Genomic DNA, 16,663 nt, shown 5'->3' on the forward strand with positions numbered 1-16,663 from the left:
TTGTTAAGTGACTTTTTTTGGGTGGATTCGGTCTTGCACGTGGAGGGTTTGGGTGTGGGCTTTGGTTGTTGTGGCCGCGGCGCTCCCGTCGGGCGGTGCATTCTGCGGCGGAGGTTCTTGGCACCAGGAGGCGGGGTTATGATACGAGCCTCACACAGTGTGTCTCCGCAGCAGATTTATGATCGCTCAGCACTAAAAATATGTTACACACATACAGTTGTTGACAAAATACACTGTACATTATATACCTCAGCTAACTAAACTATGGAAATGTATAATATAATTCATATAGCAATACGGCCTCACTGCACAGCAGGCCAGCAGTTTGCCGAGTCGCAATCCATGGTGAGGCACAAGTGCCTCAACTGGCTGCTGATCACCGCACCGTCTCTTCTCAGTATTTGAACGGCAAATGTGAAAATAAAAATAAAAATAATCTAAAACTGGTGAAGTTAAATGGAAAATAACTTTAGTATAATCACTGGATACATACAACAATTTAATTAATTTCTTTTTCTTTTTCTTTTTTTTTCTTTCCAAGATGGCAGGTGAGGCCCCGCCTCCCCTGCCTCTAGTGACTGCACGCCACTGGTAAATATTAGTTTCACACAAATATACAGTACTATCATCAAACAAATACTTATGAGTGTTGAAACTATTTAGATGGTTGAAATACACGACTGGCAGCCATTTTAAGTCCTCAAAACATCCATTGAAACAGTGCACAAAAATCTATTTTCAATAAACATCTTAATATCAAATCTAACCACTTTCCACCTTAATATTGAGTTACATTAACAAGTTAAACAGTTTACTTACAGACTTATCTTTTCCAAGGCTTGTAAGAGCTAACTCAACTTGTCTACTTCTCAATTGTCTCATGAACTGGACGAACATCGTCAACCCGGAAGTGCCCAAACTATTGACGCGTAGTATTTTCATATCGCCACAAGGTGTCAGTAAGAGTCTACAATCAAATGGGCATAACATTGCCCATTTGGGATTCGTTCCCAGGGATTCGAATAAAGAACCAACTCTTTTTCTTTACTATAGTGGCCTCGAAAACGGGAACCGGTTCTCAAAAAGGGATTTGAGTCCATGGAATCGGTTCTTTTCTTATCAAACAACCGGGAGAATCGGTTTCGAACATCATCCCTAACTGTAACTAGTTACTGGTTTTCAGTAACTAACCCAACACTGCTTCTCTATATTGTTTTGTAGAGTTCCTACTAACTCTTTTAAGTCTGGTTCCACCCCCGGTAACGGTGTATTGCCACGTTGACAGCTTCTTGTCGTGCTCATGGTTCTTCAGCGAAGTGAAACCGTCGGTGTTGTTAGCGTCCGCAGTTTCTGTGGTGTTTTTTTTGTTTTGTTTTGGGTTTTTTTTCTCACGTACTTTGTCAGAGCTGTGTCAGCCTTTCTTGTAGATCACTTCTGTGGTCAGAAGCGTTTAAAAATATGTCCAACTCCTTCGTTTTTGTTGTTTAGCTTTGGGTTGCCAGGCAACGGCTTTGAGCTAGTATTTAGTTAGTTAACCCCTGGCTTTTCGGCACTTTCGGTTCGCTTATTTTAGTGAAACAGCGAGAGCGAGCAGACTTCCGAACATGACGTCAGACGCGAAGTCAACGCCAGTTAGTATTATCAGATTGGATCGGATATACTTTATTCATCCCACAAGGGGGTTGCAGTACACTAGTGCAGGTTCAAAAAGACTACAAAAATAAGGTAAGAACACATGAAAAAGGAGGGAAACATCAACGTACACAAAAGTCAATAAAAGAGCACAGAAGTTATGCAACTAGCTGCCACTTCATTGGTCGCCTTTTTTCTACATAGAGCAACAAAAGTCGCTAACTAGCTAGCTAAAAGTGAGGCGGTGAAACAGAGAGTAGGTGCTTTGTAAGTTTGATAAGACTGCTAAATATGTTGAAGAAGAAATAACGAAAGCTGTAAAACAATTAGAAGCACACAGATAAGAAAGATAGTACTTAGCTTTTAAGCGGCGAAACAGCGAGCGCGAGCAGACTTCCGGACGTGATGTCTGCTCAGGCCAGTTCACCCTTCATTTTTGTGCTCACAGGTTTGTTGCCATGAAGTATTGCAGTACCCGCGGTGGAGTCCAAGGATGGGACTTCCGGGATGTGCTTTTCGCAGGTTATGCTCCTGACGGCGGGGATGTTTATGCCCGAAAGTATACCCACACTGAGCCAAGCAACTCTGAGGTGCTGGAGTAGACTGTCCTACCCTAAACTGGTGATGGAGGTTGCCTCAATTTTCATTCCAACTCAACTGATTCCCAGAAAGGACCTGGAATGTGAGCTCACTGTCAAAAAGAACAACAACAATTTGAAATGATAACATGAAAAATGGCCTCCCTTTCTCTGTCTCAGTCCTTATAGGCTCTGCTTTGTCTGGCTTCACCGTACCTGAAGTGATCAGAACTGTCCAGCTGAAGGATGGCCTGACAATCCTGGAGCTCTTCCACGGAGACACTTTAGCTTTTAAGGACCTGTCTATGAAATGCACAGTGTACTTTCTTGACTACTTCCTGAAGAAAGAGAACCGCAGAGCTACAGTCCTAGTTGGTATGAAAGCAACAGTGGTACCTCGGTTTTCGCATGGCCCACTTTTTTTAAAGTTTGTTTTTATGTTAAAATGTTGATAGTTTTCCTATATCGTCTCTGTTATCGCTCAGCCGAACATTGTGCGTAACAAACTAGACTGTTTGTCCTCAAATCCTTCTGTTGAACAGAGTGCCCAAACCAAAAATGGATCCCATGCGGTAGTGACTCTATTACTGTGCTTTTTAATTGAGTAGAATGTCTAAATAATCCACCATGTGGCCAAAGGAAGGTGTGAGTGCTAGCACATTGATAAAGAAGACAAGAAACACTGAATTAAAAGGAACTTGAAGCAAAATACAAAATACTGTGACCATGTGGCTCTCCCATGTCAATGTGAAAGTGATGTTAAATTTTCATTTATCTATTTTAGTCATAACTTTTATGTCTATCATATCGTTTTCTGCATGGAAAATTATAAATGTTCTCCATAAAATGTGTTTTACTTTCATATTTTGGGTGTGTTATACAAATTGATTAGATTTTCATAATTTCTTACGGGAAAAATTGCTTAGATTTTTGTACGGTTCATTTTTCGTCTGACTTTTGTTCTGAGTTACCAGCGAAAACTGAGGTACCACTGTACATTATTTTTGGCTGTTTCCTGTTTACAGAAAATGCAATGCTGGCGTTGGTTTTCAGTTTTCTCCCACAGACCAAAACCTGCACGTTTTATTTTTATTATTTGGCATGCGGTTTATTCTAAGAAAAAGTTACAAAAGAAAACCTAAACAACAAATATTAAAAATAGAAAAAAGACGTAATGCAATGAGAAAAAAATGAAAGGCCATATCTCCATGAACACTAATACTTTATAAAAATCATACTTTTCTCTATGTTTTGACCAACCCATACTTTTGTCCTTAAATTCGCATTTATGAAAACTGCCTGCATGTGCGTGTGGACAGCTTAAACAGAGAGTTATGGCCTGCCCCCCATCATATTTAGATTTATGGTGCCCGTCCATTGATGTCACAATTGTGCTCCATCATTTCCACTCTTGGCCAGCACTATGTTGGCCTGCTGGCTTCAAATATACTTGTTGTACTTTTAAGCTACTTTTACAGTACATTGACAAAAAAGGAGTCAATATGCCTTTTCTTTATGTAATAAAATGACATCATGGATTATTTTGACATGCTGAAATTGCCTTACAGTCCCCTCTGTATTTGTTTGCATGGGGTCAGAGATCATATTTGATAATGGGACATGTGCTAAGTAGAATAGGTTTGAATACACCTGCTGCCACAGGTGCAAATGGGAGTGAATGTTAAGGTCTCTGCTGTGTTTTTACAATTCCAAATCAACTGTACGTTGCACGTTTTGTATAAAAATGTATGTGGTCCATTCCACCAAATCGGTACCAGTTCCTGGCTGTAACTCTCAAAATGTTTTTATTTTGTCTTCTTTTAACGCTAAATCTGATAATACATAATAATAATACAAAACTATCTGTTTTTTTGTACAAAGTCGTAAGTAATCCAAAGTAACAGAAGGGAGTTTTTTTAAACTTGCATGCATAATTTAAAATAACCGAAAAAAGATTGTCAGAATGTCATCTAGAAACTTTTTTTCTAAATGTTTTACTTGAATGCACATCATTTATCTCAAAACTTGGTAACAGTTTTATGTAAAGTACAGTCACGGTTTATTTTGAAGTGAAAAATACCAACGAGCACAACAGTCTTTATAACACCAACTGACTTTATAACACCAAATTAAGGTAAAGAATGTACGTACTGTATATTGTGTGATTAATCTGTGTGTATAAATGACTGATGCGATAATTCTTTGTGATTAAAGGGCCCTAAAATAAACAAATAACATCAAAAAAGAATTTAGGTAACAGGACTGCTCTGACATTTGCTTTGTATTTGATTTAGAGCAGTGGAGGTACTGAACCCCACCAGTTTCATATGCGCATTCACCGAACCCTTCTTTAGTGAAAAATAAAACACAATTTTTTTCAAATTCAAGACAAAGTTATATGTTTTTGGTAACACTTTAGTATGGGGAACATATTCTAAGTAACAAAGACTTAATTTAGAGTTATTTGGTAAGGGACCCAGACTTAAACGAGTTGAAATGTTACCATTTAGTGGTCAATTGTACGGAATATGTACTATACTGTGCAATCTACCAATAAAAGTTTCAATCAATCAATCAATAAAAGGGTTAGAGTTAGAGCAGGCCTGGGCAATTATTTTGACTCGGAGGCCAAATTTAAAGAAAAATGTGTGTCTGAGGGCCGGTATATCTATTTTTAGGAACACTAATACAAAACCTAAAAAAAAATGTCTGATTGAATGCTAATAACGTTATGACAGACTACCTTAAAAAACAGAATGGAATTTTAAGTTTTTTTACTGAATGAGACACCCAGAATGTACAGTACATGAAAATAAAGAAAGTGGGATTTACAATATTAGCTATGAACGATAAAACACTGAATATTGACAACATATGAACGTCACACCCCCTCTCGATCGACATATTTTACAATGAAGCGAAATGCAACAAAGATGCAACAAAACAGCGAAATATGAACGCGAAGAGTGGAAAAAAAAAACTAGAATCTAATATATGTTATATGTCACTAAGCTTTAGAACTTCATTATAAAAATCTCCTTCAGCATCTGTCCCTGACACCCACATTTCAGGCTCCCCACCCACACTGCTTGGTGCCTCGTCTGAGCTGCTGTGACTTAGATTATTATAGTAACTAATTAGATTACCATAGTAACTAATTAGATTACCATAGTAACTAATTAGATGCCTATATTAACTAATTAGATTACCATAGTAACTAATTAGATGACCATTGTAACTAGTATATCATGCAAAAGCACAGATTCCAACCATTGAAATCAATCAATGTTTATTTATATAGCCCTAATACTTTGTATAGTTCAAGACTTACAGTCATTAGAAAACATCACTGCACATCATAATGGCAGCTACACTTTCCATCTTACAGAGATCTAAAAAAATTATTTGGGAATGTCCGGAGGGCCAGATTGAAAAGCTTAACGGGCCGCATGCGGCCCCCGGGCCTTAATTTGCCCAGGTCTGGGTTAGAGGGTTAGGGCCAGGGTTAGAGGGTTAGGGTTATAATAAGGCCATGCAGAATAAGGCATTAATAAGTACTTAATAATGACTAGTTAAGAGCAAATAAGTTACTAATTTGCATGTTAATAAGCAACTAATTAATGGTGAATATGTTCCCCATACTAAAGTGTTACCATGTTTTATTACTGGTGCATAAAATGAACCGTGCATGAACATCACCTTGTTCAAACAACAAAACCAACACAGTGCATAAACTCACAACAAATTACACACCTGCAAATCAGTCAGCTGTTGCTGTATTCGTAATACGTCGATAGGGAGAAGGTTTTATTTACACAATGAGTCGGGTGTGTCTTGACCTCTGCCGAACCCCTGAGCCCGACTCACCGAACCCCTAGGGTTCGATTGAACCCAGGTTAAGAACCACTGATTTAGAGACACATGTATTTTAACATCTTAACCATGGTGTGGATAAAAAACATCTGTGACAAACACTTTATTTCATTCAAACAGGAAAAGGTTGTAGACCTGCACAAGACTGGAATGGACTATAAGATCATCATCATTAAAGGCCTACTGAAACCCACTACTACCGACCACGCAGTCTGATAGTTTATATATCAATGATGAAATCTTAACATTATAACACATGCCAATACGGCCGGGTTAACTTATAAAGTGACATTTTAAATTTGCCGCTAAACTTCCGGTTCGAAACGCCTCTAAGGATGACGTATGCGCGTGACGTAGCCCGGGGAACACGGGTATGCCTTCCACATTGAAGCCAATACGAAAAAGCTCTGTTTTCATTTCATAATTCCACAGTATTCTGGACATCTGTGTTCGTGAATCTGTTGCAATCATGTTCATTGCATTATGGAGAAAGAAGCTGAGCAAGCAAAGAAGAAAGTTGTCGGTGCGAAATGGACGTATTTTTCGAACGTAGTCAGCCACAACAGTACACAGCCGGCGCTTCTTTGTTTACATTCCCGAAAGATGCAGTCAAGATGGAAGAACTCGGATAACAGAGACTCTAACCAGGAGGACTTTTGACTTCGATACACAGACGCCTGTAGAGAACTGGGACAACACAGACTCTTACCAGGATTACTTTGATTTGGATGACAAAGACGCAGACGTGCTACTGTGAGTATGCAGCTTTGGCTTCTAAACATTTGATCGCTTGACCGTATGTGCGCAACTTTTTTTTGCGTATGTACGTAACTTTTTTAAAATATATAAGCTTTATGAACCTTGGGTTAGGTGAACGGTCTTTTGGGCTGAGTGATTGTGTGTGTTGATCAGGTGTTTGAATTGTATTGGCGTGTTCTATGGAGCTAGGAGCTAGCATAGGAGCTAGGAGTTAGCATAAAGACGTAGGTGTTTTTATGCAGGATTAATTTGTGTCATATTAAATATAAGCCTGGTTGTGTTGTGGCTAATAGAGTAAATATATGTATTGTGTTTATTTACTGTTTTAGTCATTCCCAGCTGAATATCAGGTACCGTGAGTATGCAGCCTTGGCTGCTAAACATTTGATAGCTTGACCGTATGTGCGCGTCACGTACGTAACTTTTTAAAAATATATGAGCTTTATGAACCTTGGGTTAGGTGAACGGTCTTTTGGGCTGAGTGATTGTGTGTGTTGATCAGGTGTTTGAATTGTATTGGCGTGTTCTATGGAGCTAGGAGCTAGCATAGGAGCTAGGAGCTAGCATAACAAACACGCAGGTGTTTTTATGCAGGATTAATTTGTGGCATATTAAATATAAGCCTGGTTGTGTTGTGGCTAATAGAGTATATATATGTCTTGTGTTTATTTACTGTTGTAGTCATTCCCAGCTGAATATCAGGTACCGTGAGTATGCAGCCTTGGCTGCTAAACATTTGATAGCTTGACCGTATGTGCGCGTCACGTACGTAACTTTTTAAAAATATATAAGCTTTATGAACCTTGGGTTAGGTGAACGGTCTTTTGGGCTGAGTGATTGTGTGTGTTGATCAGGTGTTTGAATTGTATTGGCGTGTTCTATGGAGCTAGGAGCTAGCAGAGGAGCTAGCATAACAAACACGTAGGTGTTTTTATGCAGGATTAATTTGTGGCATATTAAATATAAGCCTGGTTGTGTTGTGGCTAATAGAGTATATATATGTCTTGTGTTTATTTACTGTTGTAGTCATTCCCAGCTGAATATCAGGTCACCCCCGGCTCTCACAGCATCTTCCCTATCTGAATAGCTTCAACTCCCCACTAGTCCTTCACTTGCACTTTACTCATCCACAAATCTTTCATCCTCGCTCAAATTAATGGGGAAATTGTCGCTTTCTCGGTCCGAATCTCTCTCACTTCATGCGGCCATCATTGTAAACAATAGGGAACTTTGCGTATATGTTCAACTGACTACGTCACGCTACTTCCGGTAGGGGCAAGCCTTTTTTTTACCAGATACCAAAAGTTGCAATCTTTATCGTCGTTGTTCTATACTAAATCCTTTCAGCAAAAATATGGCAATATCGCGAAATGATCAAGTATGACACATAGAATAGATCTGCTATCCCCGTTTAAATAAAAAAAATTCATTTCAGTAGGCCTTTAAGGCTTTTTGAGAAAGAAGTCCAAATAATTGATAAAACCCTCACTGCAGAGATTAATGCAATATGTCTTGGTGAGGTTAGGATGATTGTGACAAAGATAAGTAACCAGCCCAGATTTCCAAGGGAGTTAGGACCACATTTTAAATGATGACATAAATATGAGTTCTCTGGTGTAACATGCAATTGTGGTAGTGACCATGCACCCCTTGTAGTGCCTGTGGTCAAGGCTCATATCGTTCAGTTTCGCTCCCACACCAACGGCACAACATCATTTTTACTTCATAAAATAGATTTACTGGTAGTAAGTAAGATACCAAAAGTTCGGAAATTGACACCTAGCCCATTTTGTGTAATCGGTGTTGAAAGCCGGTACTATTTTTCAGTGAGGCGCAGTGATATCTAGTGGGGAGTGGCGCGGTTTTGGTCACATGGACCAATCAGGTAGCAGCTTTATTCTAACAACATACCTGCTATGGCGACGACAACATCCGAGAGTGAAGAGGAACGAAAGACCTCAAAAGTTAGAAAAAAAGTGCGTAAAGAGGAAAATAAAAGATGCTATATGCATCTTTCATCTGTGAACAATGAGGACGTCCAGCACTTCACTCGGACACGGTGGGACACATACAGAAACTATTTAAAACAGTGGCTTTGTCTGCAAGACCAGAACAAGCATCTGGCAGAAATCTATAAACATTGCTCGGATGTAGATTTTGACGCTATTCCTGACGTCGCTGGGTTTCACGCAACATGCTACCGACGTTTTACAGATAAATCTGCATTGTTTTATGCCGAGAAAAGGACCGCACGGGCGGTGGGAGAACCATCTGCAGCCGCAGGTCAGTCAGCAGGCACGTCTGAAACTCCCCGAAAGAAACTTCGATCTCGTTCAGGTTTGCCCGTTGCTTCTGCCGGCCCCGTCCTGCCAGCCATCTGTATAATTTGTCAAAAAGTGGAAAAGTACACTCGTGTGGGAGGAAAACGCCAGAGGGATCAACTCACACAAGCAGAAACCGTGTCGGCAGGTATGTGACACACACACACACACACACACACACACACACACACACACACACACACACACACACACACACACACACACACACACACACACACACACACGTGTGTGAATCTATAGTAATAATGTTACAGTACATAGCGTAGGATTGAAAGAATGTGTTGTTACTTTGTAATAACCAAATGGACCATTTATACACTGTCAGAGTTAAGGGGAGACCTTGGAATTTAAAAGTTTGAGAACCACTGGCCTAGAAAAGGAAGCCCCACCCATCCCCCCATATACCTTCACACCACAGCCCCAATCTCTCTCTCCCCCCCCCCCCCCCCCCCACACACACACACACACACCCCTGGACTGATTTACACATCACAACCCCCACCCCTCCCCCCGCACACCTTCACACCTCACCCCTCATCCCTGAACTGACTGAACTGTGACCACTACCCACATCCCTGCTGTGACTTCATGTCACCTCCACTGCTGCTACAATAATTGAAGAATGCATAGTGCACTTTATACATCATCATTGTCATATCATCCATTATCATCTTCACTGTGAACTGAATGTGCAATACTGCTTCTGTCTACTCATGCCCACTATAGATCTGTTGTAAGATCCACACTTTAATTTACTTTATCTTATTTCTTTATTTTTGTTTCTTATTTTATTTTATTATATTTATTAGTATTAAACATCCTTAGCATTTACATTTTTAGTAAGTTTATTGTAAGTGTGCAATATAGTTTAAGTTTATTCTTGTTTAATTTTTATATTCTGTGATTCTTTATTTAGCTTAAGTTTATATTTATATTTATATTTTGTGAATTTGCAAGGGGGACCAGCAAAATAAGCTTTTCATTGTGCAGTGTGACTGTCTGTTTATCTGTGCATATGACAATAGATATCTTGAATCTTGGAATGTTTAGCTGGGAGTTCAGCAGCTCACATCACAGAGTCGTAAATCACAGGGTCATAAATACCTCTCCAACCCCCCACTCAAGACACACACACACACACACACACACACTTTTTTACTTGTAAATCTCTGATTTTGCCAATAAAGCTTATTCTAATTATTTGTCTTTTAAAGGCCAGTTGCATTCCAAACCAGCTACCTTTGGAGAGTTGGCTGACAACTTACTCCAGTACGTGGTCAAGATAGCTCTGCAGCACAAGTGTACAAGGATAGACTTTGTCATTGACCAGTATCCAGAAATCAGTATTAAAAACCTAGAGCGGTCACGGAGAGCTGAGGGTGGTACACAACAGGTGCAGATCTATGGACGGGATCAGAAGGCACCCACACAGTGGAAAAAGTTTCTATCTAATGGGACCAACAAAGCAGCACTGGCAGAATTCCTCTTTGTTGCATGGCGAGATGCTGATCTCACCATTTTGGGCAGGGACTTCAGCTTGTACATAGCACATGGAGAACTGTGTCACTGTGTTACTGTGAAAGAGGGTTCACAAACTGTCAGTGCTGTTCACGAACTGACATGTGACCATGAGGAATGTGACACTAGGGTGTTTTTACATGCACAGCATGCTGCACAAGAACATCAAACTGTTGTCATCAAAAGCCCTGACACTGATGTGGCAGTGATTGCTGTAAGTCTTCAAAGAGCTTTACAGTGTAGCTTGTATTTTTTCACGGGAGTAGGCAACAGAACGAGGATCATAGACGTGGCTAAGGTGGCAGCAGCTCTTGGCAACAGTGTTTGTTCTGCACTCATTGGCATCCATACCTTCACAGGTTGTGACTCGACCAGTGCCTTTCATGGCAAGGGCAAAAGGAAGACATTTTCTCTTGCTTGTCAGAAAGACGAATACCTGACTGCGTTCTCAAATCTGGGCAGCAGTTTTAACCTTGACCAGTCTACGTTCAAAACACTGAGCAAATATGTGTGCCACCTGTATGGACAGGCATCTGCCAAAGACGTGAACGATGCAAGATACAAAGCATTCTGTATGGCATCGTCAGCTTTGCCAGAACTGTCCATTCCCCCAACAAGTGATGCCCTCCACCAACACTGCAAAAGGGCAAACTACCAAGCAGCAGTAATGCGACATTCCCTGACTGGTATGATGTGTGCCCCTTCACCCATTGGCAATGGATGGTACATTGAGGATGGGGAGTTAACAGTAAGATGGATGACTAGAAATCCTGCCCCAGATAGTGTGCTGCAGGTAGTCCACTGTGGTTGCAAGACAAGCAAATGTGAAACAGAAAGATGTTCATGTATGTCTGCAAAAATGTCTTGTACTGATTTATGTCACTGCCAGAACTGTGGAAATGTTTCAAAGGAAACAGAAGAAAGAGGTGCATGGGATGATGACACAGATGAAAGTGATATTGATGAGTAATTACGCACCATGTCACCATGTAAAATTTGCCACTTTTGTTTCTTTATCAAGATGTTTGATTATCGAGATGCCACACTGCCATTTTAACGGTAAAGCTTAAATAATGTCTGTATTACCTTTTTTTTCAAATTTGTTTTGGTCTTTTGTGTGTGTTTGTGTGTGTGTGTGTGTGGGGGGGGGGGGGGTATAAATGACACATGCTGTGAAACAATTTGCTACTTTAATAAATATTTATCATATTTTATACCAATTTGGGCCTTTACTGCATCTATTTTAATCTTGTCCATTTTTGCCTTATTCCAGTTTTGGGGTGCATGGTAATATTTTGCTAGATTTTAAGCCACTTTTGGCCACGGTGTGTTACTTCTTTTGTACCTTTGATTACATAGAAGGTTGTGACATTTTTTTAATGTATGATACATAAGCTTTTAGCTAAATTTAATAAGTGTGTGCTTCATTGTGCTGGGGCAAATCACTTCAGTTGAATCGTTTTTTAAGAAATTTGCTACATTTCATGATCTAAATTCACATATGAGTATACTAAGGCACCAATATTTGTTTCAGATGTTAGGTATATGTATTTATGATATTTGAGAAAGATTTTGTGTTGCCAAAATGAATAAGACATATTTTACAAGCCAAAACTGCAGCACAAGATTTTCGTTTTTTGTGATTTACCTCTATATACATTTCTGGCTTGTGACAAAATTTGGCTAGGTATCATGTTCTGAACTTTTAACCCAAAGTCCAGAAGGGTATTATCTATGCAAAAATGCATTGAACAAGTTGTGCTTAGACGTGGGAGCGAAATTCATTTTCTAGGCACTTTTTCTCATGTCAGCTCACCGTCTATTGAGGAGGACAACTTCGACTTGTGAAGTGCCAACTCAGCACTTTTTTTTTTCGCTTTCCACGCAGGTACGTCAGGTGACACAGGTGGCTCGGCCATCCACAGTGCAAAAGGTATGCCTGGCCTGGATGTTGTGGTGGTTTACCCTCGGGGACGCATTACCCAAATCCAAGAGAAACAGATGATCACCTGCCTGGAGGATAATATCCATGTTTTTGCAGGTAAACTCACAGCACTAATTAGCGTCTGTTCGAGACCACGCTTTGTTGTAATCCTTATTTTAATAATGATTGGAGTTGTTTTGTGTTGTTAAAGCGGACGGCTCATCAGATGACATCGATCAGCCTCTGCGTCGTCTCTTTGCCGATCAGGAACTTGTAAAGTCTTATGGCCTCATGAGCCTCAACTCGCTTAACTGGTCTCGTATAATGATCCAGCTCACACATTCAATCTACGCGTACCTGCACCTCATGGATTTGGAGCAGCTGGAGGCTGGCAAGCCAATGCCTGAACTGGAGGTTGTGGTGCCGACTGGAGGAGCAGGAAACATTACAGGTATGCGGATCACTACTCATATTCCCTCATATTTAAGCACCTATTAGTCTATTACCTGTCTATTAGCTACCTCTTTTTGTTTATAATGTATATTTTCTGCTGGATCTACTCTTTATTTTATGCTGCCCTTTTTTTTTTGCTGCAGTTGTTACATATACTGTAATAATGTACATGGTAATTGGGATTTGTTATATATTGTATATATTATATAAAAATACAAAGTATATATTATATACTGTATATATAATATGGAAATATTACATATATGTTATATTTTATATTGCTACTATGGTACATTTTTAGTCTACTTAATACCTTTGGTTTTTGCCTTCTTTTTGTGCCCTTGTGTGCATTATCCTTGCCATCCTTATCCTTTCCATCCTTTGTAACTAAGCTACTGTGTTGAACAATTTCCCTTGTGGATCATTAAAGTTTGTCTAAGTCTAAGTCTAAGTTAGTACAGATCTTGGCAACTTTATTATAAAAAGAGCCATTGTGCTGCTTTTTCCACTGAAGAGAAATACACTATATTGCCAAAAGTCTTTGGCCACCTGCCTTGACTCACATATGAACTTGAAGTGCCATCCCATTCCTAACCAATAGGGTTCAATATGATGTCAGTCCACCTTTTGCAGCTATTACAGCTTCAACTCTTCTGGGAAGGCTGTCCACAAGGTTGCAGGGTTTGTTTAGAGGAATTTTCGGCCATTCTTCCAAAAGTGCATTGGTGAGGTCACACACTGATGTTGGTCGAGAAGGCCCGGCTCTCAGTCTCCGTTCTAATTCATCCCAAAGGTGTTCTATCAGGTACAGGTCAGGACTCTGTGCAGGTCAAGTTCATCCACACCAGACTCTGTCATGTCTTTATGGACGTTGCTTTGTGCACTGGTGCACAGTGTTGTTGGTAGAGGAAGGGTCCCTGAGAGCGGCCCATTCAATCAATCAATCAATGTTTTTTTATATAGCCCTAAATCACAAGTGTCTCAAAGGGCTGCACAAGCCACAACGACATCCTCTGTTCAGAGCCCACATAAGGGCAAGGAAAAACTCACAACCCAGTGGGATGTCAATGTGAATGACTATGAGAAACCTTGGAGAGGACCACAGATGCCACTGACACGCACGCACTTCTGAAATTGTACACGGCAGAAGTGTCGCAAAAGTCAAGTGTAAAAAAGACAGCCAATAGAGTATGAGGGGCCGTAAGGGACATTATTCAGAATTACCTCTTATACACACTACTGAAATGTTCTCACATAAACAACTTTATGTGAGAGGATTTCAGTAGTCTGTATGAGAGTGTTTCAGTAGTGTGTGTGAGAGAAAAACATTTCAGTTGTTTATATGAGAGCATTTCAGTAGTGTATGAGAGTGTTTTAGTAGTGTGTGAGAGAAAAACATTGCAGTTGTTTATGTGAGAGCATTTAAGTAGTGTGGATAAGAGTGTTTCAGTAGTGTGTTTGAGAGAAAAACATTTCAGTTGTTTATGTGAGAGCATTTCAGTAGTGTGTATAAGAGTGTTTCAGTAGTGTGTTTGAGAGAAAAACATTTCAGTTGTTTATGTGAGAGCATTTCAGTAGTGTGGATAAGAGGTAATTCTGAATAATGTCCCTAACGGCCCCTCATAATAGAGGATTCCTGCTCCTCGTAACTCATAGATACGCACGTGCAGATCGTATTAAACGCATGCGCGCACACAAGTTGTATTACACGCTCACGAATCTGGATGCGCGCACTGAGATCCTTTTTTTGATTGATTGATTGATTGAGACTTTTATTAGTAGATTGCACAGTGAAGTACATATTCCGTACAATTGACCACTAAATGGTAACACCCGAATAAGTTTTTCAACTTGTTTAAGTCGGGGTCCACTTAAATTGATTCATGATACAGATATATGCTATCAGATATACAGTATACTATCATCATAATACAGTCATCACACAAGATAATCATCAGAGTACATACATTTAATTATTTACATTATCTACAATCCGGGGTTTGGGATGTGGAGGGGGGGGGGGGTAGGTTTGGTTGTTATCATCACTTCAGTCATCAACAATTGTATCATCAGGGAAATGGACATTGAAACAATGTAGGTCTGACTTGGTAGGATATGTACAGCAAGTAGTGGACATATATATATATATATAGAGAGAGAGAGAGATCAGAAAGCATAAGAAAAAGTATCTACATTTGATTATTTACATTTGATTATTAACAATCCGGGGGGAGGGTGTTAGTTTAGGGTTGACGTTGCCTGGAGGTGTACTTTTAGTGCGGTTTTGAAGGAGGATAGAGATGCCCTTTCGTTTACACCTGTTGGGAGCGCATTCCACATTGATGTGGCATAGAAAGAGAATGAGTTAAGACCTTTGTTAGATCGGAATCTGGGTTTAACGTGGTTAGTGGAGCTCCCCCTGGTGTTGTGGTTATGGTAGTCATTTACGTTAAGGAAGTAGTTTGACATGTACTTCGGTATCAGGGAGGTGTAGCGGATTTTATAGACGAGGCTCAGTGCAAGTTGTTTAACTCTGTCCTACACGGCAGAAGTGTCGCAAAAGTCACATGTAAATAGACAATCTACGGTTCTTACTGATTAGGGACAGACAGACAACTTAAATCTGCTGATCTGAATACACACACTCGGACTGATATACAGACACACAAATTAGTGCACACGCATGCAAATTGGATTACATGCGCACAAATTGAGATACACGTTTGCAAATAATTTTGCTACAATAATACATCCATAGGGACGTAGGCTAACGCCAGAAGCCATTGTCTCTCTCGTGCAGCCGACACGCACGCATGCCCAGCTCGCTCTTTTTTTGCTTACCTTCACCACGTTTATCCAAACACCAGTCAGGAGACATTTGCAGCTTCAAAGACAGTCGGAAATGTTACAACTCTTTTCAAAAATGTGCATTTACACCACTACGGTGTAAAATAAACTAAACCGGGAGGCTGAAGAACTGCATGGTTGACGACCGCTGATCAAATAATGTACTTTGTATTTTTGAATGCACTGTTGCACTTTCAGTAACCCATTTTATTTTTTATTGTGTGCTGCCTGTGCAAAAAAGCTGTTGAATTGTGGAAAACATATTTTCAAAGCCAATCCTAACTACAGTGGAACTCGCCCTTTGAACTGGCTGATGATTTACTTTACTTTACTACACGTTTGCTGGTAACTCTGTCCAGACACATACGAATGATTGAACTGGTGATTATGAATCATTTTAAAACATACAGCAGTTTGTTAACCTTATGGCGTGGCGCTGTTGGGAGAGTGGCCGTGCCAGTAACATGAGGGCTCCTGGTTCAATCCCCAGCTTCTACCAACCTAGTCGCGTCCGTTGTGTCCTTGAGCAAGACATTTCACCCTTGCTCCTGATGGGTCGTGGTTAGCGCCTTGCATGGCAGCTACCGCCATCAGTGTGTGAATGGGTGAATGTGGAAATAGTGTCAAAGCGCTTTGAGTGCCTTCAAGGTAGAAAAGCGCTATACAAGTATAACCATTAACCATTTACCATATTTTTCGGAGTATATAAGTCGCTCCGGAGTATAAGTCGCACCAGC

At 40.1% G+C, this 16,663-nt stretch overlaps 1 protein-coding gene across 1 annotated transcript in view; it reads left to right on the forward strand.

The window, feature by feature from the left end:
- The first annotated feature begins 2,090 nt into the window (after window positions 1-2,090).
- Window positions 2,091-16,663, forward strand: part of thnsl2 (threonine synthase-like 2) — a 39,545-nt gene continuing 24,972 nt past the window's right edge. The window contains 5 exon segments of the mRNA XM_062031390.1: window positions 2,091-2,171; window positions 2,173-2,314; window positions 2,391-2,585; window positions 12,591-12,743; window positions 12,838-13,077. Of these exon segments, the coding sequence (XP_061887374.1) occupies window positions 2,091-2,171; window positions 2,173-2,314; window positions 2,391-2,585; window positions 12,591-12,743; window positions 12,838-13,077 (811 nt within the window).

The sequence above is a fragment of the Entelurus aequoreus genome, linkage group LG21, assembly GCF_033978785.1.
Source record: "Entelurus aequoreus isolate RoL-2023_Sb linkage group LG21, RoL_Eaeq_v1.1, whole genome shotgun sequence".
Taxonomy (NCBI): domain Eukaryota; kingdom Metazoa; phylum Chordata; class Actinopteri; order Syngnathiformes; family Syngnathidae; genus Entelurus; species Entelurus aequoreus.